Raw genomic sequence first — 25,539 nt, 5'->3', positions numbered from 1 at the left:
GCAATTTTAATCTTTCTCCTAACATATACTTGTGGCTGTTCTTATCTCTATAATCTTCGCAGATACAGTGGAAAGTTCAGGATTAAATAAATTGGATTATGTTTTGTTACATTACATATTTTGTGGACCACATCAAAGAGATGGTTTAGATGGTGATATGGTATAAAATGATTTAGAGGACAATGTGAAAAACAAAAACACATTTGTCTATTGAAAACAAAGATTGTTTATTCAGGCACTAAGGCAGGATATCTGCTGAAACCTACAGGTGTTCTAGTTTCTACAAGTACAACTGTTTGCTATTATTGCATTCATAGAATCATAGAGTTGGAAGAGATCACAAGGGCCACCCAGTCCAATCCCCTGCCATGCAAGAACTCTCAATCAAAGCATCCCTGACAGATGGCCATCAAGCCTTTGTTTAAAGACCTCTAAGGAAGGAGATTCCACTACACTCCAAGGGAGTGCGTTCCACTGTCAAACAGCCCTCACTGTCAGGAAGTTCCTCCTAACGTTGAGGTGGAATCTCTTTTCCTGGAGCTTGCATCCATTGTTCCGTGTTCTAGTCTCTGGAGCAGCAGAAAACAAGCTGGCTCCCTCCTCAATGTGACATCCCTTCAAATATTTAAACAGGACTACCATATCACCTCTTCTCCAGGCTAAACATACCGAGCTTCCTAAGTCATTCCTCATAGGGCATGGTTTCCAGATCCTTCACCATTTTGGTTGTCCTCATAGAAGCATAGAATCGTAGAGTTGGAAGAGACCACAAGGAGCGTCCAGTCCAGCCTCCTGCCATGCAGGAACTCTCAATCAAAGCATCCGCGACAGATGACCATCACGTCTTTGTTTAAAGACCTCCAGGAAAGGTCTTTTTGGACATGCTCCAGCTTGCCCACATCCTTTTTTTAATTGTGGTGCCCAGAGCTGGACATAGTATTCTAGATAAGGCCTGACCAAAGCAGAATAGAGTGACACTATTGCTTCTCTTGATTTAGACCAGGGGTAGGCAACCTTTTTGAGCCAGGGGCCGGGTTGCTGTCCCTCAGACAACTGGGGGGCCGAAACCAAAAAATAAATAATTAAATAATTTTAAAAAGATATATATATATAAATAAATAAACAGGGACAAATGTAGGACAAAATTTTCAAATGGATGACACTTTTTTAAAAAATGGAGGACACACTAAAAAATTTGCTGATTTTTTTAAAAAATGTTAATATAAATGCATGTTTCTGAGGCTTCTATAGACAATTGCCCCCCTTGCCTGCCTCCTCCTGATAGGCCAAAGGCCAAAGGCCCCGGCGGCAATCGGTGGCAGGACCGGGCTGGGGCCGGTCCCAAGGCCTCGCTGGGCTGCATCCGGCCCACGGGCCGCAGGTTGCCTACCCCTGATTTAGACTCTATACTTCTAGTAATGCAGCCTAAAATTGATTGGCCTTTTTTGCTGCCACATCACACTTTTGGCTCAAGTTCAACTTGTGGTCTAGCAGAACTCCTAGATCCCTTTGACACGTAGTCTCATTAAGCTAGGTGTTCCCCATGCTATATCTATACATTTCATTTATTTGTCCTAAGCGCAGTACCTTACATTTCTCCATGTTGAAATTCATTTTGTTAGCTTTCTAATCTATTGAGGTAATTTTGAATTTTGATCCTCTCCTCTGGGGTATTAGCTAGTCCTCCTAATTTGGTGTCAACTATAAATTTGATAAGCATACCCCACTAGTCACTTCTCTCCAGAATGAAGAGGAGCCATTGTTGAGCACCCTTTAGGTTTGGCCATTCAACCAGTTACAAATCAATTTAAAAGTTGTATTGTCTGGCCCACATTTTACTAGCTTGTTTGCAAGAATGTCTTGTGGGACCTTGTCAATAGCCTTACTGAAATCAGGATAAGTGATATCCGCAGCATCTCCTTAATCTACCAAGCTGGTAATTATATATATATATATATATATATATATATATATATATATATATATGAGAGAGAGAGATCAAATTAGTCTGACATGACTTGTTTCTCTGAAACCGATGTTGACTTTTTGTGATTTTGGTGTTGCCTTCTAAATGTTCACAGACTCTCTGTTTAATGATCTGCTCTGGAATCTTTCTTGGTATTGATGTCAGACTAAGGGGCTGTACAAACAGCCCCTAAGGGGTGGCATGCAGCAGCCCCTTTACTGGCCAGATCAGGGCCATGACCACTGCACACCACAGCCCTGATCCGGCCTCTGGAGGGCAGAAAAAGGAGTGGCTTTGTGACGTCCTTTTGGCGCTGCATTATCTACATGCAGCACCAGGGTCGCACCATGATGCCACACACCATCATGGTGCGAGAGGGTGGAGTCATGGCGTCGAGCATGTGGTTGCTCCACCATGATTCCACCCATAGGCCGGCACTTTGTGCCTATCTGTATCAAGCCTAACTGGACGATAATTGTTGGGATCCTCTTTTTTTTCCCTTTTTGAAGATGGGGACAAGGTTTCCCCTCATCCAGTCTCTTGGGACTTCTCCAGAAGCTCTTAAAAATTATTGCCAATGACTCTGAGATTACATTTGCCAGTTCTTTTAAGGAGCAGGGGCTCATACTCCTTTTCCCACCCTCCCGTCCCTTTAACTGGCTTCCTGCTGCTGCAGGGATGTCTTGTGGGAGTCTACTACAGACCTCCAAGTCAGACTGTTCTAGAAATTTTTCTAGAACAGATGACCACACACTCAGAAAGGAGAGATGTAGTAGTGATGGGTGACTTCCAACTATCCTGATATTTGCTGGAAGTCAAACTCAGCCAAATCCTCAAGGTTTAGCAAATTCCTCACTTGCCTTAGAGACAATTCATTGTCCAAAAGGTGAAAGAGGCAACAAGAGGATCAGCTATTTTGGATCTGGTCCTAAGCAACAGAGATGACCTAGTTAATGGAGTGCAAGTGGTGGGATCCTTAGGTGGGAGTGATCATGTACACCTGGAATTTGTTATACAATGGAAAGGAGAAGCCAGACATAGTCAGGCACGCATTCTAGACTTTAGGAGAGCTGATTTTAGTAAACTTAGAGAAATACTGGGGGTGATCCCATGGCCAGGAGTACTAAAAGAGAAGGAGATTCAAGATGGATGGGTTTTTTTTCAAAAGGAGATACTAAAGGCACAATTTCAAACAGTTCCAATGAGGAAGAAAAATGGGAGATGTCTCAAGAAACCAGGATGGATGAGTAAGGAACTTTCAACTGAGCTAAGATTTAAACGGGACATATATAAGAAATGGAAAAATGGGGAAATCACCAAAGAGGAATTCAAACAAATAGCGAGCATGGGTAGGGGTAAAGTCAGAAAAGCTAAAGCACAGAATGAAGTCAGACTTGCTAGAGAGGTTAAGAACAACAAAAAGGGCTTTTTGGGGTATGTCCGCAGCAAAAGAAAGAAGAAGGAAACGGTAGGGCCACTGCCTGGAAAAAATGGCTAAATGCTAACAGAAGACAGAAAAGGCAGAATTACTCAACACCTTTGCTTCAGTCTTCTCAGAAAAGGCAAGGAGTGCTCAACCTGAGGATAATGGAGCAGAGGACAGAATAAGGGAATTTCAGCACAGAATAAGTACAAGAATACCTGGTTAATCTAAACAAATATAAGTCTCCAGGACCAGATGAACTACATCCAAGAGTATTAAAAGAACTGGCAAATGTAATATCGGAGCCATTGGCAATAATCTTTGAGAACTCCTGGAGAACAGGAGAAGTTCAGCAGACTGGAGGAGGGCAAACGTTGTCCCCATCTTCAAAAAGGGGAAAAAAGAGGATCCCAACATTTATCATCCAGTTAGTCTAACATCAATACTAGGAAAGATTCTAGAGCAGATCATTAAACAGAGAGTCTGTGAACATCTAGATGGCAATTCCATAATCACAAAAAGTCAACATGGATTTCAGAGAAACAAATCATGCCAGACATATCTAATATCTTGTTGTTGTTGTTGTTGTTGATACAATTACCAACTTGGTAGATGAAGGGAACACTGTGGATATAGTATATCTTGAAACCACTTCCTCCCTTTCCCTGCCTGATGGCTTCCTGAGCAGCCCAGGGCGTGATCTGGCAGGGAAAGCAGTAGGAAGCCAATTAAAGGGACGGGAGGGTGGGAAAAAGGAGCACAAGCCCCCACTCCTCTTCCTCCTCCCACCTTTCCCTTTAACTGGCTTCTGAGTGGTGGTGGGGAGTTATTCCTGATTTTTCTACATTCGTGGGGTTCTTGTTCCCCTAACCCCCACAAATATGGAGGGCAGACTGTATTTGTTACAACTTGGTTTGGAGGTTTGTTCACAGGACACTCATGCTGGTAGAAATGAGGAGATTATTTTTAGTTAGTTACACTGTTGGATTCTTTAACCCTATATAGGACAAGTTAGTATCCAGATTGAGTCAATCCATTTATAAGAATGGGGAGAAATCACTGTTTTGTGGTGACTCCGAAAAGGTGTTGAATTGGTTTGTAACTTCCAACTAGGGCTGTAGTTATCATTTGTTCCAGTTTACTAAACTTACAGATTTTTTTTCTTGCCCCCTTTAGATTTCTATTTATGGGCTGAGAAATGTGAAATTCAGTGTTCCATGTGTTTTTATTGTTTTATTGCTTCAACACAAAGGCCTTGTACAGACCAGCCTGAAAGGTTGGCCTGGGGATGGAGTCAAGGCATCATGTCCAGATGATGCACATCCTGATTCCACCCCAGGGTGCCATGACACTGCGCACCACTCCACATGGTGTGTGGCATAATGGTGCTCCTTCGGCACTGCGTCCATATTACGCAGCCCCAAAGGAGTGTAGTATAGCCGCATTGCCACAACTATGGCACCCTTTCAAGGGTGCAAAAAGGAGCCACTTTTTGCACCCTCAAAAGGCTGAATTGGGGTTGCGGCGTGTGGTTACTGCGGCCCTGGTCCAGTTAGGAAAGGGGTGGTGTCCTGTTGCCCCTTAGGGGCTGTACGTACAGCCCTAAAGTTGAACAGTTAAACAGCAGGAGTGCAGTTGAGTCTGTCTCTCACATGGGTCTAGCTTTAGTCATTGGTGTGTGTCTTCTAGTCATTTCTGACTCATGGCAACCCTTAGGCAACCCTTTCACAGGGATTTCTTGTTTTGTTTTGTTTTGTTTTGTTTTGTTTTGTTTTGTTTTGTTTAGAGGGGGAAATGACTTCAAGGCACATATCAACAACAAGCCTAGACCCATGAGAGAGAGACAAACTCAGTTGCACCCCAGTTGTTTAATTGCTTTGTACTGAAGTAATAAAACAATAAAACCAACCAGAACATCAAAATTGAAAATTACAAGCCCCCCCCCCCCATTGGAATGAGTAAGCTCTCCCCTATTTTCAGATTAGCCTTTCTAAATTGGCCTCCCCCTCGCTGACATCATTGACTCTGTTCTGCCCTTGAAGAAGATACTCATTCCACCTCAAATCTACCTGAAATTTTAAACAAATTTTGTATTTGAAATTCTTAATTTAATTTAATTTTAATTCATTTGTTGTTTAATGTCTATTTTATTGCTTTTGGGTTTATGTTGGGATGTGGGATTGTTTTTAATTGTGAATTTTTATTTTTATGATATTTTATGGTTATATTTTGTTGTAATCCACCTTGATTCCCCTGGGAAAAGGAGGAGGAGGAGGAGGAGGAGGAGGAGGAGGAGGAGGAGGAGGAGGAGGATTTGAGAGATGAAACATTTTAATTATCTCACTTCACATGTGTGGAGAGCAGTAAATATATTTCCTGCCCTTCTTCAGGAATGAGAAAAATTATGACAGCAGTTTACATTCCAACCTCCAACTACAATGGAATATGAAACTTATCCAGAACTCATCTAGCTGTTTTGCTCAGAGATAGGGACCCACTGCTAGTCCCAACTAGAGTGAACCCCTGGGAACTTAGTAACTTAATATTTACAGTGAGTCCTTGGTATTCCCTGGGGTTTGGTTCCAGGACGCCTCGTTCATACCAAAATCAGTGGATGCTCAAGTCCCATTAAATACAGTGGCATAGTAAAATGGTATCCCTTGTATAAAATGACAATATTAAGGTTTGCTTTTTGGGATACAAACACACACACACATTCAGGCTGTAGATGCTTGAATTCATAGATAAAGAATCTGTGGATATGGAGGGCTGTCTGTATGTAAGTTCCAATGAGCCAAAATAATAGACCTATGATTTTTGGGAGAATGTCAAAGCAGTGACATTCTCTAATTCAAGTTAAGGCTGTTTCTCAGAATACTGAAGTGATGAGTCATAATACAGTAACTGTAATACAAAATACAATAACCACATATCCTAGTTAGCTTATATGGTTAATTCCATACATCTGAAAATATGGAATTAACCATATAAGTTAACCCGGATGTGTGGTTATTGTATTTTGTATTGCAGCTACCATATGCTGTGTCATCACTCCAGTATTCTGAGCCACAGCCTTGATTTGAATTAGAAACTGGAAATTTTGGACGCTGCAAATGAAAAGAAGAAGTAAATGTTAATGCTAGCCATTTCTTGGCAGCCTAAGGGAAGATTGCCAGGAAGTGAAATAATTATATTACTTGTGGCTTAGCTATAGCTCAGTAAATGAAGAGAAAAGAGAGTGAAAGTACATATTTTCTTAGTTTCTGTAAGTCAGGTTGTAGGAATATCCATTTGTGTTTGCTCATTGTATTAAAACTGCGTCTTAGTTGCTTTTTGTATAGTTCACCAATACTCTGCTACAGAGCTCACCAGAGATCAAGTTGCAGCAGGGCTTGTAACTGAAAGAAAAGATGAAAAGTAACAAGTTCTCCATATAAGGCATATAAAACACTGAACAAGATTGCTTCCACTCCTTTATTTCAGTTTTTCTTCCATAGATGTGTCATGCATAATGACATGTAATTAAACTTAAAAGATTGAAAATTAAAGAAAAAGAAATTGTGATTTTTATATTTTACATTTACTAATTACATCTTGCTATTGTTTTTCCTCTCCAGTTTGTTGAGGATATATACAGTGAGACCCCATTTAACACAAGGGACACATTCTGGGATAGAACAAAAACCGTAGATAATCGCAAACTCAACCTTTCCTACCCCAAATGAATGGTATCTTAGGCTTCTGGTGGAAGCATACCATAGAAGTGCTCTGGAGAACACTTTTCTAGAAAGTTATAGGCTCTGCAGCACTATTCTGTGGTATGCTTGGGGTAGAAGCTGACCATTGAATTGTACTCACCTCGACAACTGATGCATCTATGGATGACTGGGGCACTCATGTGGAAGGCCTCACAGTTCAGGGACAGTGGTCCTCCGAAGAGAAACTGCTTCACATCAATGCTCTTGAGATGCTAGCAATGAAAAAAAGCGCAAGGTTCTTCAAATCCCTGCTTTGAAACCAAACGGTGTGGCTTCTCTGTCAGCCTTTGCATCCTGAACTCCTCACCGTGCACAATGGTCGGGTTCGACACTTGGACCTCAAAATATTTTGCTTTGTTGTTTGGCAGATCCAACCATTACATTGTTGCCTGAATCCATACAAACTTGTTATACAAGCAGTTCACAAGCCATCAACACAGAAGTGGACTAAATTTCTGACATTTGGCAGACAAACATCTGTCCTCATCTCTAGTTCAAGTTCCTCAAGTTTTGGAATTCCTCATGTCTCTAGCAGAAGCTGGACTCTTTATTTCTTCCTTAAAGTGTTACCTGTCTGTTCTCTACCAGTTTGATGGTCAACCATCCTTCTTTCAAGATCCCTTGATTAAAAAGTTCCTCAAAGGATTTGTTAACCTCCATCCTCCAGCTTTGGTAGCAACACGGGCTTGGGGTCTTGAGTTGGTCCTTGTGCAGCTTTACAAGCAGCCCTTGAAACCCATGGCTACAGCTGATCTCAGGCTTCTCACTTGGAAGACTGCCTTTCTTGTTGCCATCACTCCAGCACATTGTGTGAGTGAACTTTATGCATTCCAAGTGGACCAGCCTTACCTTCATTTCCATAAGGACAAAGTTGTTCTCCAGCCAGACACCACCTTCCTGCCTAAGGTGATATCTTCATTCCATCTGAGCCAGGATATTGTTCTGCCTATCTTGGCTCTGAATCTGACCACTGATACCGAGCGTGTGTAGCATTTGCTTCAGATTCGAGATGATACGAGAGACTGATTGTTTGCTACTCATATTCGGAGCTTGGACTTCCAGTCACTCCTCAGTGTTTCTTGAAATGGGTGACTGCTACCATTCATCTAGCCTACGAACTCTCAGGGAAGACTCCTCCGGCTTGAATTCGAGCACACTCTACCAAGGCAGTAGCGACGTCCTCTGCTTTTCTCGGTGGGGTACCCCTAGAAGATGTCTGTAAAACTACAATCTGGTCCCAGCCATTGACTTTCATCACACAGTACAGGCTGGATACCAGGGCAAAGAATGATGCAGCTTTTGAAAGTGTAGTGTTGCTTTCTGATTTGCATTGAGGTTGATTGAATTGCATGCTTTCTACTTGCATATTTAATAAAACACATTTTGGTTTATTATACATGGTGCCACAACACTGCCTCCTCCAATGACTACAGCTTGTTAGTCTAACCCATTTGTGTGATTCACACTACAAAGAAGGACAGGTTGCTTACCTGTAACTGTAGTTCTTCATTGTGGTCTCTGAATTCACACAAACCCTCCCATCCTCCCCTCAGGCCATATCATGCTCTTGCACATGTTCCCTTATTATGCTGCTATGCGATGTCCAATTGGAACTGAGGGGAAAGAGCAGGAACACTAGGGGTATATATAGGGTGGGCAGAGCTACCACCCAAAAGTCTTGCTTAGCGATTCTAGAAGGTTCAGAATGTCCCTGCAGAGGCACAGGGAAACCCATTTGTGTGAATTCACAGATGACCACTTAAAGAACTATAGTTACATTAAGCAACCTATCCTTCTTTGAATTATTCTTCAGAGTTTTTGTGTTTGTGATAATGATGTTTGAGGAAATTGAAGAAATTGTGTAGCAGAACCATGATAGGTTTGCATTGTTCTTCACAAAAGGAAAATATTCTAGTTTTATGCTAGTTTTGGAAACTTTGAGAAAAAGAAGCAAGTTAAAGAGTCAAGAAATGTCTTACAAACTCTCAATAGACTGTGCTCACTAAAAGTAAGTAGTTTAGTGAGATTTCTTCAATCTCTATACTATGCACACCATCAAATCTATCAAAGGTGTTTAAAAAAAGATTTCTGAAGATATATCAAGAAGGATTTCCATCACTAATATATATTGTGATTTTGTGTCTGCCAGTAGATCCATATGTTGTGGTGGACTTATGTTCACACTATGGTTGTATTATTCTATGCATTTGCTACATGGGTCTACAAAGTCTGCTCTGTTAGAGCTAAGTTGTAACAGTGGTAAAGTCTTGATTTACTGGGTTTGTTTGCTGTAGGTGGCAGCACTGTGATACACAGTTCTGCAGATGCATTCACACTTTCACACTGAAACCTATGAGAAACTAATGTCAGTGAGATCAGTATGTCCAGTTGGAATGTGGGAATATAGTTATCAGAACTATGATACCAAATCAGTAGTAATTTGAGCTTTAAAAAAACCTGCTTTGATTTTGTTGATTATTGGCCTGTTTTAGTGCTGTATTACATCTGATGGTAAATATACGGCTTTATAAACAGTTTTCAGTATGTTGATGCATCATTTTGTGTTACCTGCCTACTGAACTGAAAGCCAGTTGGCACAATATTCTCCCTGCCCTAATTTTGATCATCCCTGGAATCACATGGACAAATGTAATTATGAAATAGGTGATTAAGAATATTCCTCACTGTAATTCCTACTGGAAAAGTGTCATCAGAATTAAGAATAATTGCCAATTCACACTGGGCCAGTTACTACATAATTGTGTGAATGTGAAAGGTTACTGGTCACTTGGAGAAATAAATAAATATGTAATATTCTTTATTGTTAGTGAAATGGAAAAAGACCAATGTTTAAATATTTAAGTATTTCTCATAGTTGCTTTATGCAGCTGCCCATGTTAATTAAGAAATGCATGATTTTTGCCTAGAATAGGCCCTAGATAAATATCACAATGTTTCAATTCATTCTGCTTTTTCCTAGTGTTGTTTTTTGAACTATGGATTATGAGATAATCCAGAGAGATACTTGATGTATGCTGAACAAGAGGGTCTCCTAAGGGTTTATTGAGGAAATAAGCTTTGGCTATTTTAAAAAAAAGAAAAAATCTCATTAAAGCAGTGATTAAAATACCTCTATTGGCTTAGCAAAATTAATGTTACAAATACACTGTACCACCACTTCTTGGGACTTGTTCTGAATGACCAAATTAGATCATGTTACGCAAGTGTCATGTTACCTGGATTAGTCTGCACGCTGTGCTGAATAATCTCTGAATTTGAGTGCAGTTGCACATTCAAATATATAACAGAATGGGAAATGGTGATAAACAATATTTGGATACAATGATACACTGATGTACAAAATAAGATACATTATTTATTCATATATGGTAGATAAAATTCTCAGTGACATTGAAATATTTATTGGAATCAGAATAGAATGATCCTATTCTATTACAAAAATAAAGTAGAATTACTCATGTTTCTGCTATTTTGCATCCTATAATTTCTAAGTAGTGCACACTACTTAGAAAGTAGTGTATCATACAGTCATTGCTGAATCTGTCACAGGGTTTGGATTCAGGGGGAAAGAGTAGGAGGGAGAGATTAATCAGCGCTCAGAATGCATGCATTTATACAACAGGGTTGAATGACTGTGGAGTGGATCCCCCTTGTGATCCCTGTGGGATGCACTGTTACTGCTGGTGTAACAGGAAGTGATGTCGCATCATTTCTAGTCTGGATAGAACCCCAAATTTAGCATACAGTGGACCCTTGTTATCCACTGGGGTTTGGTTCCAGGAACCCCCGTGATTAACAAAATCCATGTATGCTCAAGTCCCATTAAATACTGTGGCATACAAAAATGGTGTCCCTTATATAAAATGGAAAAATCAAGGGTTGATACTTGAAATTTATACTTTTTAAAAATATTTTCAAGCCGTGGATGCTTGAATCCGTGTATAAAAAATCCATGTATAAGGAGGTCCAACTGTAATTCCAGTATTTTTTTGAAGGGGTTGTGGGGGTAAATGGGGCTAATGATACCTAAAGTGCCACATTTTTGTGGCAGATTCAACAGATGTTTACTGTGTTGACAGAATTTCTAAAACACTGGGGTGTAGGGACTTGGTAGGAAGATGTGGTAGGCTTTGGAGGCCACAGAATGAAGCTCAGGGGTTACATGCAGCCCATGGGGCACATTTTCCCCAACCATGTTGAGTTGAATGGCACGTCCCTTGCCATTGTGGATGTGCTGAATTCTGGTGTGGGACGGGGAGGAGCACCAACCAAATTGTGGGTGTCGTCAGGAATGTCACAGAGCTGATTTTTGTCTAGGTGACTGCATATGATATTACTGGTACTATAGCTGTCAGTACTTTAAGTACAAAACTAATGTGTTAGCTTGGGAGTGGTTTCAAAATCAGATTTTGAATTCAAGATCTGCTAAGTAGTTGCACAGGAAAATTAATATATTGTCATCTATAGTCATTGTATGATAACTTTTACAGGTTGAATTATTTTTGTTCTCTGACATACACGTTTGTTAATTTTTACTTGTGTGTTTTTTTTTTTTCCTCTCCATAGTTTTGTCAGCCTGGAGGATGGCATCTATCAAAAGAGAGGAAGCAGCCTACCTTCTTTGTGGTGGTTTTGACAGATATAAACTCAGAGCGACACTACTGCTCTTGCCTGACTTTCTATGAAGCAGAAATCAATTTGCAGGTACATGTCTTAATGGAGAAGTCAGCAAGTAGTGGAGTATTTAAAAAGTATTCATCATTCTAGGTGACTCACTTCTAAACTCATTAGCACTTTTATTTCTTGACTATACAAATGTGTGTATAGGATTCAAACCAAATACATTTGATTTATTTATAGTTGTATGTCTTCAAGTCATTTTGACTTATAGTGACCTTAGGGTGGACTTACCATAAGGTTTTATTGGCAAGTTTCTTCAGAGGGATTTTTCCATTGCCATGCTCTGAGGCTAAGAAAGTGTGACTTGCCCACAATCACCCAGTGGGTTTAATGTCTAGCTGGGATTTGAACCTGGTCTCCCATGTCCTAGTCCAGTGCTCAAACCACTACACCATGCCCACATGTACTGGTTTATACTGCTTCTTTTAGAATCTACATTGCTTTTGCACACACAACTTTCAAATTCTTCACTTTGCACTCCAACCTGGAAGATCTGGCCCATATTATAACCAGAGGTTTGCAGTGCTTTTGCTCCTCTTACTGAGCATTTTGACTGTTCTTCTATACCTGTAGTCACTAAAAAGGTGCAATTATTTTTCACCCTTTTGTTGGTTCTCTCCAGTTAGAAGACTTACTAGTTGTTTTGTTTTGTTTTTTACTTGAACTGTAATTCTATTTGGGGCTGGGGGTGGTGTTTATATTTCCTTGAAACAAGTTCTTTTTTCTTTTTTAGTTTAAATGCCAAGATGTTTCATTTTCATAATGTGTATTTATACAAAGTCACAGAACATGCTATTTTATTTTTGGGTTATTACAAATTCTTGAATCTATTTTTTAAAAATGCTACTCCCTCTACTGTATATCTGCATATTGAAAGATGACAATTTAATTTTTAATACAGGTTGAGTATTCCTTATCCAGAAATCGAAAATCTAAAATAGTCCAAAATCCAGAATTGTCAACATGGGGGGCTGAGATAGTGACACCTTTACTTTCTGATGATTCAGTGTACACAAACTTTGTTTCATGCACAAAAGTAATAAAAATATTGTGTATAAAATTACTTTTCATGCTATAAGTTATACACAGAGGGAGCAAGCTTGTTTTCTGCTGCTCCAGAGAACAGGACCCAGAACAATGGATGCAAACTACAGGAAAAGAGATTCCACTTAAACATTAGGAAGAACTTCCTGACAGTAAGAGTTGTTGGACAGTGGAACACACTCCCTCAGAGTGTAGTGGAGTCCCCTTCCTTGGAAATCTTTAAACAGAGGCTGGATTGCCATTTGTCAGGGGATGCTTTGATCGAGAGGTCCTGCATGGCAGGGGGTTGGACTAGATGGCCCTTGTGGTCTCTTCCAACTCTACGATTCTATGATTCTATTCTATGAAACATTGGCTGCTCCCAAACTGCAGAAATAAAACAGTCTGACACCACTTGAACTGTCATGACTCAGTGCTTTTGACCTCTGAGATTTGTACTTTTGTGAGCTATTTCGCTTTATATACAGCAAGCTCTTGTACCCCACCAAACTACATATCTCAGAATTCCATAGCATTGAGCCATGGAAATTAAAGTGCTGTCAAACTGCTTTTATTTCTGCAACGTGGGTCCAATCTCCAATATGCAGTACAATATTTGCATTATGTATATGCAAATATTCCAACATCTAAAAAAAACTGAAATCCAAAACCCTTCTGGTCTCAAGCATTTTGGATAAGAAATGTTCAACCAGTACATATAATATAAAATATAATATATTACAATATATTGTACAAACCTTTGTAGCACTGTGTTTGGTTCAAACCTAGAGGCATTTATAAAGAAAAAACACATTGTGTGGGTTTGCAAGTTATTCATCTGTGCATGCTTGCATAATTACAGGATGCATTTACTTTCCATCTGGTTTGTTTGCTTAATCATTTTTTTGGATTTAAAATGCATTTTTAAAAACCCCACATGTATATTTAGATATATGAATATGTCCCTTAAAATAGAAAAGCTAGGTTAAATTTTGGGTGTAACCTACTTGGCAATTTCCCTTTAAAATATTTTTCTTACTAATATTTGAGCGATTATAATTAGTTCAAAAATAGTTGTTGAAGTAAAGCACCAAAACTGGAAATTTCAAATAATTTATTTATGACACATTTCTTGGCTATCCCTCAAGGGAGAATCCAGGACAAGATATTTCAGTGAGTATTTTTCAAATGTATTATAATGTCTGAAACTATTGTCTTCCAGCATTGCTTTTTGACTTTGTTTGATTAAGGCCCAGTGCATTTACCTTCCAAACTTGTGCATAACAGTGAGCTTTTAACAAGTTAAAAATGCTCTAATTTCATTAATAAATAATAAAATGATTCCTAAGATAACTTTAAGATCATTTTAAAGTAAATGATTTTTAAGTATATAATTCTTGAAACTTACTCAAAGGCCTCCATAAGTCAAGACAACATAATGAAGCCAAACTGATAGCTCAACTGATGATGTTTGTCACCATCAGCACATATATACTCATGTATAAGTGTAGAAATTTTAGTCAAAAATTTGACCCAAAAAAGCTGGGTTGACTTATCCACTCATTGGTGTAAGAACTGTACTTGAACTCTTATCAAAAAAGGAACCATCCCTTCTTTGAGTAGAGTCGTGAAAGATGAGAGCTTAGTCTGTCCCAGGAGCAGCTAAAAGAAGCGCTGACCCCCTCTCTACTCTCTCCACCACAATACCGCTTCTGACCTTTATAATTATTATATCTTTATTAAATTTTCCAATAATATCTTCATCAATACAAGTCACATAAGTGCAAACTTCAGTAACACACAAGACATTTGATCTTCTTTATTTTCTTCACTCCCTGCTTTAAAAGAACTTATCTGTGTTGCCTATCACACTTCTATTTGTTTCTTGCAATAAAGTTATACAATCCCATCATTGAATTATCACATTTCCTTTTTTATATAAAAAGGGTTGCATGTCCATACATATTCTCCTAATTTTATCTAATAGTCCCTATAACTTTGATTTCCTTGAAAAATATTTCTTCTTCTGATCTATTCGCTTATTATATTTATACATAATATTAGATCAGGTTTTTATCCACACCCCATCTTTTCTCCCAATATGTCACTATCTGCATCCATTCCTTTTCTATTTTGTCTCTCTTCTTGTCCTCTAGAGTACATGAAAGTCTGTTCAACTCTCTAATCTCATTAAGTTTTAACAGCCACTCATCTACCTGTAACTTCTCCTTTGATTTCCAATATTTTGCTATTAATATCCTAGCCAGTGTATCATGTATAATATAATTCGCCATAGCTTGTTCTCATCCTCTGCCTTCATGAAATGTGTCATATTCTGAAGGTACAATTCTGGTCTTTTCTTCTATTTTATACCATAAATTTGCTGTATTATTCTGTGTATATCATCCCAAAACCCTTTTATCTTTTCACTTTTCCGCCACATGTGGATCATCGCTCCTTTTTCTTTTTGGCAGTTCCAGCACCTATTTGTTTCTATTTTAAACATCTTTTTCATTCTTGCCGGGGTATAATACCACCTATTTTGGTGGTACAGTCATCCCTCCATATTTGCGGCTTTGATATTTGCGGATTTGATTATTCACGGATTTCATTAATATGTTCTCTCTAGGACTGTCTAAGTCCTCCAGTGCAACTCTGTGGTCAACTTTAACTAAAAGTTGCACTGAAAGACCATTTGTAGCTACTCCAGTGCCATTCTATGGTCAGTGTATGTTGGGCATTGACCACAGAGTTGCACTGGAGGACCTAGAGATTCCTAGAGAGGTGTCCTCTCAGGTGAAAACAGAGTTTTTGTTATTTGCGGTTTTTCCATATTCACGGGGGTCTTGTTCCCCTAACCCTAGCAAATATGGAGGGACAACTGTATTTTCAAAAAATTTTCCTTTAAATCTTGACATTTGGTGAAAGAACTTGTTTTTTTCCAGGCTTTCTCCCGTGCTTCTGATATGCTCCTGCATTTTATTCTTGACGGATCCACGGATCATATCAAAATCCATAATTTTGGTGCCCAAACCTGCCCTTGACTTATACATGAGGTTGACTTATGGTCAAGTACCGTATATACGGTTTGTGGGTGTATCATGGTTTTAATATGATGATTTTTAATTTGGTTTAATTTTTATTGTCAGATTTTTTGATGATCTTGTTTTAGCTTTGTGAGCCACTTTGGGCCCTACATTGGAAGAAAGGCGTAGGGCCGGCTCTAGGTATTTGGCCACTCTAGGCGAGAAATATTTTGGCACCCCGTCACCCCTCATAATTATTTTCACCCCTTGATTTCCGCTGTTTCGTTCGTTAAAGCTAAACATGACATAAAATATAGGTTCCAATCTCTCATCTAGTATTGAGAATTAATCAAAAAGCCAATTAGGTGTTTACAGGTTAAAGACTTTTTTATTCTGCTTGTATTGTCTCTGTAGCCTAATTTATTGCCTTTTATAGAACAAAATTCTTTTTCTGATTTCTTATTACATAATGATAAAAGACATAGGATACAGGGTGGCTGTGCACTCCCTATCCCCTAACATAATATAATAATAAATAGAGTACTCGCCTAAACAACTAAAACTTCCTCCTTACTTAGTTTAAAACTTGTTGTAAGAATGCAACACAGTATTAAACATACTATAATAATAATAAATAATATAACTTTTATTTATATCCACTTATTTGTAAGAAACAATCAAAGCGGCTTCCAACAATTAAAATAATACAGATGTACAGAGATAACAATAATACAAATATATACAACCAATATATACAGAAAGGAATTAAACCGTTCTAAGATTAAAATTCATACATTAAAATCAACACATTTATATTAAAATCACACAATATCATAGCATAAAAGCAGTGGGCAAACTCATCATGGACAGGATTGTACAAATACAGAATACTCGCAAGTATGGGAATCCATATGTAGCTGGGGGTATTCTGGGAAGGCCATCTTGACCGCTTTATTAAAGCTATCTAAGTTGGATATTTGACGAATCTCATCTGGCAGACCATTCCATAAGGTGGGAACAACAGCGTAGAAGGTCCTAGGCAAACATTCAAAATCAAACACAAACACTGAAACACTATTGCATGATCACTACCAAAAATGCAAAACACGAAAACAGACTAGTTTGTTTGTTGTAAACAGTAAATTCAAGATGACTGGCGACTGGCGTTCCGTGTTGTGGCACCAAGGGTAAGGCGGGTGGGCAGCAAGAGGAGAGGGGGCTGTTGACCTTGAGGTTACATTCAAAGCGCATGTGGAAGGCAGATGATATACCACGGACACAGGGGGGCACACATTTATGTTTTGACCATTGTATAAAGAAACCATCATACGGTAGCTTGCTTTTACGCCACTTGCTGTAATGAGTTTTCACTTTAATATTGTCTGTAGTAGCAACGTATTATTTTAATCTTGTGGATAGATTCTTATCTCCCCGTTTTTAAACTTTGAACAGTTTCTTATATGTGTCTTATTTTACTTTTTATGTATTTTTTAAACCATTGATCTGCTGGTCTTTGACCGTAATAAAGTTTATCATAAAGTTTAATATTGTTTAATTACGCAAAAAATTATACAGAAAAAGTCGCCCCGCTGTTGCTCAATTTTGCTGCCCTAGGCAACTGCCTAGTTCACCTATATGGATGAGCCGGCCCTGGAAAGATGGCATATAATGGGAACAAATAAATAAATAAAAACCCCTCCATCCTCCAGTCCTTGGTTGAAGCTTTTGGTAAAGCACATTATAGTAGTCCAGCCAGTTGTCAATGAAAGATTATGGCCACATCTCTCATGTTGCACTGGTGTTTGGTACATCTTATTTGTAGTGGAAAATCTGATTCTATTTAGAACAGGTATTTATCCTTTCAACATTCATCATTTTTGAAATTTTCTCAATATTTTTTTTCTACACATACTAATATTTATTCATTGTGTGCACTCACCAGGATTAATCTGCTGGCTAGTTTTACTAAATATAAAATTATTGAAGTTGCAGTCAAACTCTTTACTGCTTTGTAGGGATTTAAATCTTCCCTTTTTTATTCTTGCATACAGGAGTAAAGAATTACAAAAGTTTTCACCCCATTAGTTGTGATTATCAGAAATTTTGTGCTATTTTTGATGATTTTTAGGGCTTTTCAGTGCAGAATTTATTTGTTCAAAAATCTTGAGTTTTGTGGTGGTGGTGGGGGGAACTGTGCACAAAAAATGTGGTTTTCTTAAGGAAGTCCTGAAGTGTAAAATATCTTGCAGTTTTTGACCTTTTCCTTGACAGGGTATTTCAGTATTTCAAGATAGTCCTTCTCTTGACAGATACGAATATTTTCAAGTATTTCTTGTGCATATTCTTGTAAACATATTACTGTACTGCTTATATAAAATTACAGATTAGCAACTGGAGTTGCGAACAACTATTAAAACTGTCTGATTGAATTCTGTCCCTTTTGTTTTGTTTAGTTTAAGTACAGAAATTTAAATTTTCAGACATTTTCATTTTTAGTGAGAGGTGGACCGTTTTTCCTTTCTGATAAGTGTCATGAGCTATGTGCTATTTTCTGTATGGTGAAAGTGGTGAACTGTTTCAGTTTGGACTTTTCAGAATTGGTGTAGCTTTGAGTGGAAGTTGAAAGAGTATATACGATTAGCCACAAAATCCTAAGGTGAACCTTGAAATACTGCAATTTGATAGAGAGCAATTTGTTCAAAGTCAACCAGACTGTCCCCAGGTTGGAAGCTCAGCTCACTGAACTCCAGACAAAATGCCCATCATGATGTCTGTCTGAAGACCATATCTCCCCATACAAACTTGCCAGAGTTCTAAGATCTACAGGAGAGGACTTTCTCTCAGTCCCATCACCATCACAGGCTGTCTTGGTCAGGACACAAGAAAGCCTTCTGTGGCTACTCCCAGACCGTAGAATGCCCTTCCATGGGAGGTTAAGCCAGCCCTTTCCCTGCTTTCCTTTTGTCAACAGCAAAGACCTTTCTGTTTAAGCAGGTTTTAAATATGTAATTGTTCTCAGGGAGGCTTCTTATTGTGGTATGTGCTTTGTTTATTTATTTTTAAAACCTTTTGTATTTTTAAAAAATAATTTTATGATATTGTAATATAATTTTATACTGTATTAAATGTGATTTTAATTGCCTCAAGTTGTAACTGTTTTCTTCTGTAAGCCTCCTTGGGTCCCACTCTGGTAGAAAGGTGGCATATAAAACAAATTAACAAGGTTTGGAAACAGAAATCGATGAGGCTGATGAAAACAAATTTTAAACTAATTGTATGTTTGATGATAATAACAGTTCCATGTGATTTTATGGGTTAACAGTTTCTGTAGTCAGTTCTGAAGATGCAGGGAAACTCTGTTCTGTTTTTGTATGCATTATGACACACAGTGGGCTTTCCCCTTACGCAGAGGATCCATCCCGGATCCCCCACATAAGAGGAAATTCACGTCTGCTCAAGCCCCATTAGGAGTAATGGGGCTCATGCCCATGGCGTGCCCATTACTTCTTATGGGGCACGCTGAAAGCCGCGTATGTCACTACCGTGTATAACATGGGTGCACTGTAATTGATTCAGACTGATTGTATGGATTATGGATCACTTGGATTAAAAATGTATATATGTGTCATATGAATTGTTCAGATTGTAGGGGATAATCATTGCATATACCTCTTAACTGCTGTGGAGTTAATGTTGTATGACTTTTCTTCCATTGGTTTAATCCATGTAAAGCAGATGTGGGCAAAGTACAGTCCGGAAGCTGCACAGATCCACTTGAATCTATTTTTGTGGCTCTTGACCACACCAGACTCAATAGACTGCATTTCTATGGCTAGAGAAAGATTGAATGGCTTCTCCTAGAAATCTCAAGGAACAAAGAGTTAAACTTTTAAAATAGATTGCACTCCACCACCTTGGCCTATTTATCATCAAAATTTACTCTTTTCAAAACCATATGTGAACTTCTGACCACTCAGGTTTGAGGTGGTACATTCTTGGGCTATTTCCCACCCTGATGTATGCCATGTAAAGGGTGGAAAGAATAGTACTTTGTGTTTGGAGCAAAATACACTTGACATAGCATGGTATACACTTCTGTTTATACTTTAAATGGATTAAATAATTTGCCACAGAAAAGGAGCCACAGTGCTTGAAACATTTTGAGCTAATAAATCATTATTAGGATACCTTTGGGATACCCTTTTTTGGGGGGGTTGCTTCATATAATCTTTATTTTCGCTTGTTAAAAATTCTGTTAAGAAACTTATTTGCATTTTTATTTTATTGCTTTGGTATCTTATTAAGCCATTTTAAAGAAATAATCCATTTTGTTTGTTTGTTTGTTTGTTTACTGTATTTATACCCCACCCTTCATCCCTAAAGGCTCCCAGAGTGGCTTACAATTATTATTATTATTATTTTTAATTAGACATTTCCCTTCTCTCAGGCTTACAATCTAAAAACACGTGACACAAAAGGAGAAGGGAATGGTGGTGGGGAAGGGAAAACTTTAAACCTTGTTTATGCACTAAATTTGCTTTGAGAACAACATTTTCTTTAGGATGAATTCATGTATACGCTTATTGGCATCATTAAAAACTCAAATAATACAATGTATGGAAGTGTTTAATCGAAATTTGATTACAGTTGATTAAAATCTTTTTGATTTATGTCTGTTTTTCTGCACATTTAGATAAGGTGGGGTTTGTTAGCTTTGGCTTGCTTATTCTCTGTACAAGGTCAAACTGTTCTAGAACATTTTTTCTACTGCATTGGGATGAAATATTTGTCAGCAAAGCATTCACATGAGTCTGTATTATCTCTTTGTTTCCTAACACATGCATCTTAATTACAATTTGTTTTGTATAATGGATATCCAGAATTTAAATACTTAAACTAAAATTGTTAGGATCTTATTTCAATCTTGTATTTGCTTCTGTTTGTTTTCCAAGACTCTGAATGACCTAGATATCTTAAATATTTTTATAAGTAGCTCATTAATTTAAAATCTTTGCTTGCATTTCTTTGACATGTGAAGACAGTGTTTGATTTAATATGAACTTGCCTAGTAAAGGCTTATCCACATACTTTAAGTACATTATAGCTAAGGAAACATGATGCTTTTGAACTATGTGCATGTGATTAATTAAAATACAGTCCCTTCTTCATCTCTTACCAATCAAATCATTACTGCTTTGACATACATGGTGCTCACAATAGCTTTTTGTTCACTTATAATCTATTTGACTATATTCCTAACTGAAACCTTCCCCAATTTATAGAAATTATTTCTCCCCCTTTTGAAGTGGCTTATAGTCTACAGTTTTCCTTAAAGTATTATGTGCTGTCCTGAGGTCTACAGTGCTTCTGGAGTATTGTGTATTCTTAAACATAGAGTCAGGGCTAGCTCAAGCCATTTTGCTGCCTGAGATGGAGCAGCAAATGGCATGCCTCCCAGATCAAGGTTCATGGTATAGGTCACTCAGGTTGCTTTGCCACTTGAGACAGAATATTCCACCAGACTTTACTCTCCTCACAATGAAAACACAATATTAACAAATTAAATAACTAAGAATTTGCTACCCTTTCATACCATTTGATGCAGCTGCCTCTCATTTCCTAGTCTAGCTAATCTAAAAACAATTTAGGGAGCTATGTCTGTGAAAATGTTTAAGATCAGAATGTAAATTGGCTAATCCATAGCTCTGATATGCACAACCCATCTGGTTCAAATTATGTAGTCTCTAGTGACTTTTGTCATATCTTTTACAGAATGTTTTACTGGTCTTCACGTTGGTTTAAAAAATGTCATTCAGCTGTATTATTAATGAGAATAATTCATGTGATGGATTTCAGTAAGCAAGATTTCAGAATTATTTAGTATTTGCTATAACACCAAATTTCTTTTCTCCACTACCAATTAAGCTGAATGGGAAAAAAGATAAAATGTTTGCAGGTTATCTGATAGCTGATCAGTTCATGAGTATGACATTATAGCTTTCTAATGTATAAATATTCTAAGCATAATTTTGCATATCAGCTACAGTTGATAAGAACCTTTTTATCAACCTTATACTGATATGTATTGACAGAATTTATTATTGAATTATACACACACACACAATCCCTTTTGCAAAAGAAAGGCTGAGGAAGCTGCTGTAATGACCATTCTGATTTTTCTGAATGTTCACAATTAGGATGTGGTCAAGATAATGGTGTTCTTGTGCTGCTGCTTGTGATTGCTGACTCTGAATATCTGATACTCAGGGGCCATTCAGACTTCCTTTTACCCCGGTTCAAGAACCGGATTAAAAGCGGGAAGTTCATATTGGCCCCGATTCTTCTACACCCAAATTTGAGGTTTGCACACCCGTTCAGGGGCAAATGCCCCTTGGCGCAGCTCTTTTGAAAGTGGAGTTTTACCTGTATCTTTTGAGAAAAACCAGGTCCTGGCAAATATGAACTTGGCCCCGGTCATGATTGGGTCAAGTTCAGGAGAGGGCTTAGGTAAGAGGGAGGGCAGTGGGTGGAACATAGCTCCCCTCTCGCAGGCAGCTTTCTCTCTCCCCCCCTCCCTTTGTAATTTTTTATTTTTGACAGACTATGCAAATAGTTCTATTGATACATTTTGATAGAATGTGTCTGCTTGTGCTACATTTCCCCTTCATTTGCTTGCTCACAGCATGGCACCTCACTTTGCAAGAGGGTTTTTTAAATTATTTTTTGTGTAATATGCGAATGCTACAATACGAATGTTACAAATGTTTCTCTTTCAATTTGGCAAATTGACAGAATGCTTTTGCTACATATGTGTATGTGTATGTTATGTGGGGCATTCTGGGGTGGCAAAGCAAGAGGATACAGAGATGGCATTCTGAGGTGAGGATAGATGGCATTTTGGGGTTGAAAACGGAGGCAGAGCAAGGAGATCCAAAGAGGAGGGAAGGATAGATTGCATTTTGGGGTGGCAATCGGAGGCAGAGCAAGGAGATCCAAAGAGGAAGGAAAGATAGGTTGCATTATGGGGTGGCAATCAGAGGGAAAGCAAAGCAAGAGGATGCAGAGATGGCATTCTGGGGTGAGGAATTATTATTATTATTATTATTATTATTATTATTGTGATGGGAAGAAGAGGATGACATGGGGGGAGGCAAGGGCTTCAGAGGTAGCATTGGGCTGGAAGCGAAGGGGAGGCTAGAGGCTGGCATGTGGAAACCCAAGTCTTTGGGGGAGTCACACTCTCTCAGCCTTACGGGAAAGGCAATGGCAAATCTCCTCGGAACCAATCTCGCCAAGAAAACCCCAGGATGGGGTTGTTCTAGGGTTGCCATAATCTGTAGTGACCCAAATACACACAACACACCTAGAGGTTTTTAAATTTGACAAGTTGACGGAATATGTGCACACTGCTGCCAGGTTTTTTTTAAAAGGAGGGGGGAAGCACCCATTCCGTTGGCCAATGGCTGTAGGAAACGTCACCTTTGACAAAGCGGAAGTGAATTTCATTGACAGCAAAGGAGCCTTCATTTTAAACCGGTACCACAAATGTGAACTTCAGAGGGGTAAATTACCCCGATTGAGGTAAAACATAGTGGGTACTTATTTCCGAGCAGATTTGAGAGGGGGGAACCAGATCTGCCCAGTTCTGTCCAGGGCAAATGGGCGAGTGGGAATGGGGCCTCAGTTGGTTGCTAATTAAAAAGGCTTCATTTGGTTGTAACTGCCAACGAGCAACTCAATTATCTAATACTTCTTTAAAATCATCTAAATTACTAGCCATCTTCAGAGCTTCTGAGCTTTAGATATGTTCCAACATGTATGTTCATTCTTTGATAACTACAACATCAAATGGTAACTTGTATTTGCAAAATCACGATTCTGGGAGAAGCCCCACAGATAACCCTTTCACATAAACTTATTTTTTCCCCTCAAATAAAGTGTTTCATTTCACTATCATGCCAAGATTTGACGAAAGGACCTCCAATAAGGATCCATCTCATTCATTGCTGTCATCCAGAGTGAGACTGAGGAAGTAGCCACAATGGCAGAATGTTTGACATTGCTATTTGCTTGCCACTTTTGAGCAAACAACAGCAGAAATCTGGAAGAAGACCAACTAGTTGCCAGTGCTTGCTTCTTTTTGCCCTCTGGGTCAGAGAATGGAATCTGGTAAATGAACAAAGCTTTATTTACCATGCTTCTTTGGTGGTGGTGGTGGTGGTGGTGGTGGAGGAGGAGGAGACGACAGTGGCTCAGGCACTCTAGTGAGCACTTTGCTGGGACATATGCTTCAGCTGATGTTGCAAGTTACTCCTGATACAAGTTTTGATTCATATGTTCAAATATGTTAAGGGTGTAGAAATGGAAATAAGGTTTCTTAATTGTCATTTATGTTTTTAATAGTAGAGCTCATATAATCTAATGGGGTTGAAATTTCTGTTTTTAAGGTTTCACCTTCTTGTCTATGCCATGTCTTGGATGCAGGAGTATTCTTCCAGGCTTAATTTGTTATGAAATTAATTAAGTTCAATTGTCACTTTTAGTTACTGACAGTGTGACTGACCAGGGAGCACATAAAGCACTGCTGTAATTTTACCATGTATTAATTCTTCACTTTTATGAGAAAAGGCATAATTTGTTTTGGCATGATAAAATCTGTTTTAGAGATTCAAGATGCAAAGTACACATATTTATCTATTTGGACCACTTCAATAATTTTTTTGAGAATCCTTCAACTTCACATTTTATCAGAATCATCATCTCAATATAGTACTGAGACCCAATTAGATTGTATACCTTTGACGGGGATATCTATCTGTTTTTTGTACATTGTTGATGTGATATAGAAAAAATAATAATAAAGATTGATATTGATTTACCTTTTATTTCTGTACTAAATGGGATCGGAGATTGTTATTCTAGCCAGTTAGAAATGAACATGCCAAAATATTGTTGGTGGTATTCCCATCATCTAGTTATACAGAAGATATGAGTCACTTATGGGACAAACACAGGATATTAAATAAATAAATGATCTAGCATACATTTTTCTAATTCCATCTGGTATGTCCATATGTCCATAATTAGTTGGACTGCCCCTTCAACCCTTCTTGTATAGAGAACCTGATATTACATCCTTCCATTCATGTGGAATGCATCAATACAGACAAGGCCAATTATAGAACCTACTAATTACTAAAATCCTTTAATAAAAGGGTGAAATAAAAAGTTCCCATGAATAATATTATTTTTAACTTGTGCTGTCAGAAATGGGCCAGAATCCTGTTGGTGTCATGAATGAGTTCCATTACAGAAATACTTGAACATTTTTATCTCATGCAGAACATCCACATTCAGATCAAGGTTGCAAAAGCAGAGTTGTGTGTGTGGTACCAGTGCATGCAGATATGCATGAGATTAACTTGTCCATGCCATGTGTATGAGACATGCATGAATACGAGATATAATTTGTGCATTTGCTTGCCACTTAGTTGCATAGTTTTGCCATTCAACACCATGGCTGGGTTCTGCAATCATGTGTAATTCTACCTAGAGGGATTTACACTATGCAACTCCAATGTAGGATCTTGGCCATTATCTCCTCAGTTGTTACAACTCTTATGATATTTTCATGCTGATGTC

The 25,539-nt window shown here is 38.3% G+C and overlaps 1 protein-coding gene across 9 annotated transcripts in view; it reads left to right on the top strand.

Moving 5' to 3' along the window:
• SBF2 (SET binding factor 2) overlaps positions 1-25,539 on the top strand; it is a 341,214-nt gene that overhangs the window by 110,868 nt on the left and 204,807 nt on the right. For all 9 annotated transcript variants that reach the window (XR_016280926.1, XM_089521164.1, XM_089521169.1 and 6 more), the window contains exon 3: positions 11,735-11,872. Coding sequence is in view for 8 of the 9 variants with exons in the window: in XM_089521164.1 (XP_089377290.1) it covers positions 11,735-11,872 (138 nt within the window). In the remaining variant the exon portion in view is untranslated. The remainder of the gene's footprint in view (positions 1-11,734; positions 11,873-25,539) is intronic.

The sequence above is a fragment of the Sceloporus occidentalis genome, unplaced genomic scaffold, assembly GCF_023333645.1.
Source record: "Sceloporus occidentalis isolate IW3139 unplaced genomic scaffold, rSceOcc1.0.p SCAF_4, whole genome shotgun sequence".
NCBI lineage: Eukaryota > Metazoa > Chordata > Lepidosauria > Squamata > Phrynosomatidae > Sceloporus > Sceloporus occidentalis.
Note: the sequence above shows the minus strand (reverse complement) of the source record. Positions and strands in the feature narration are given on the sequence as shown.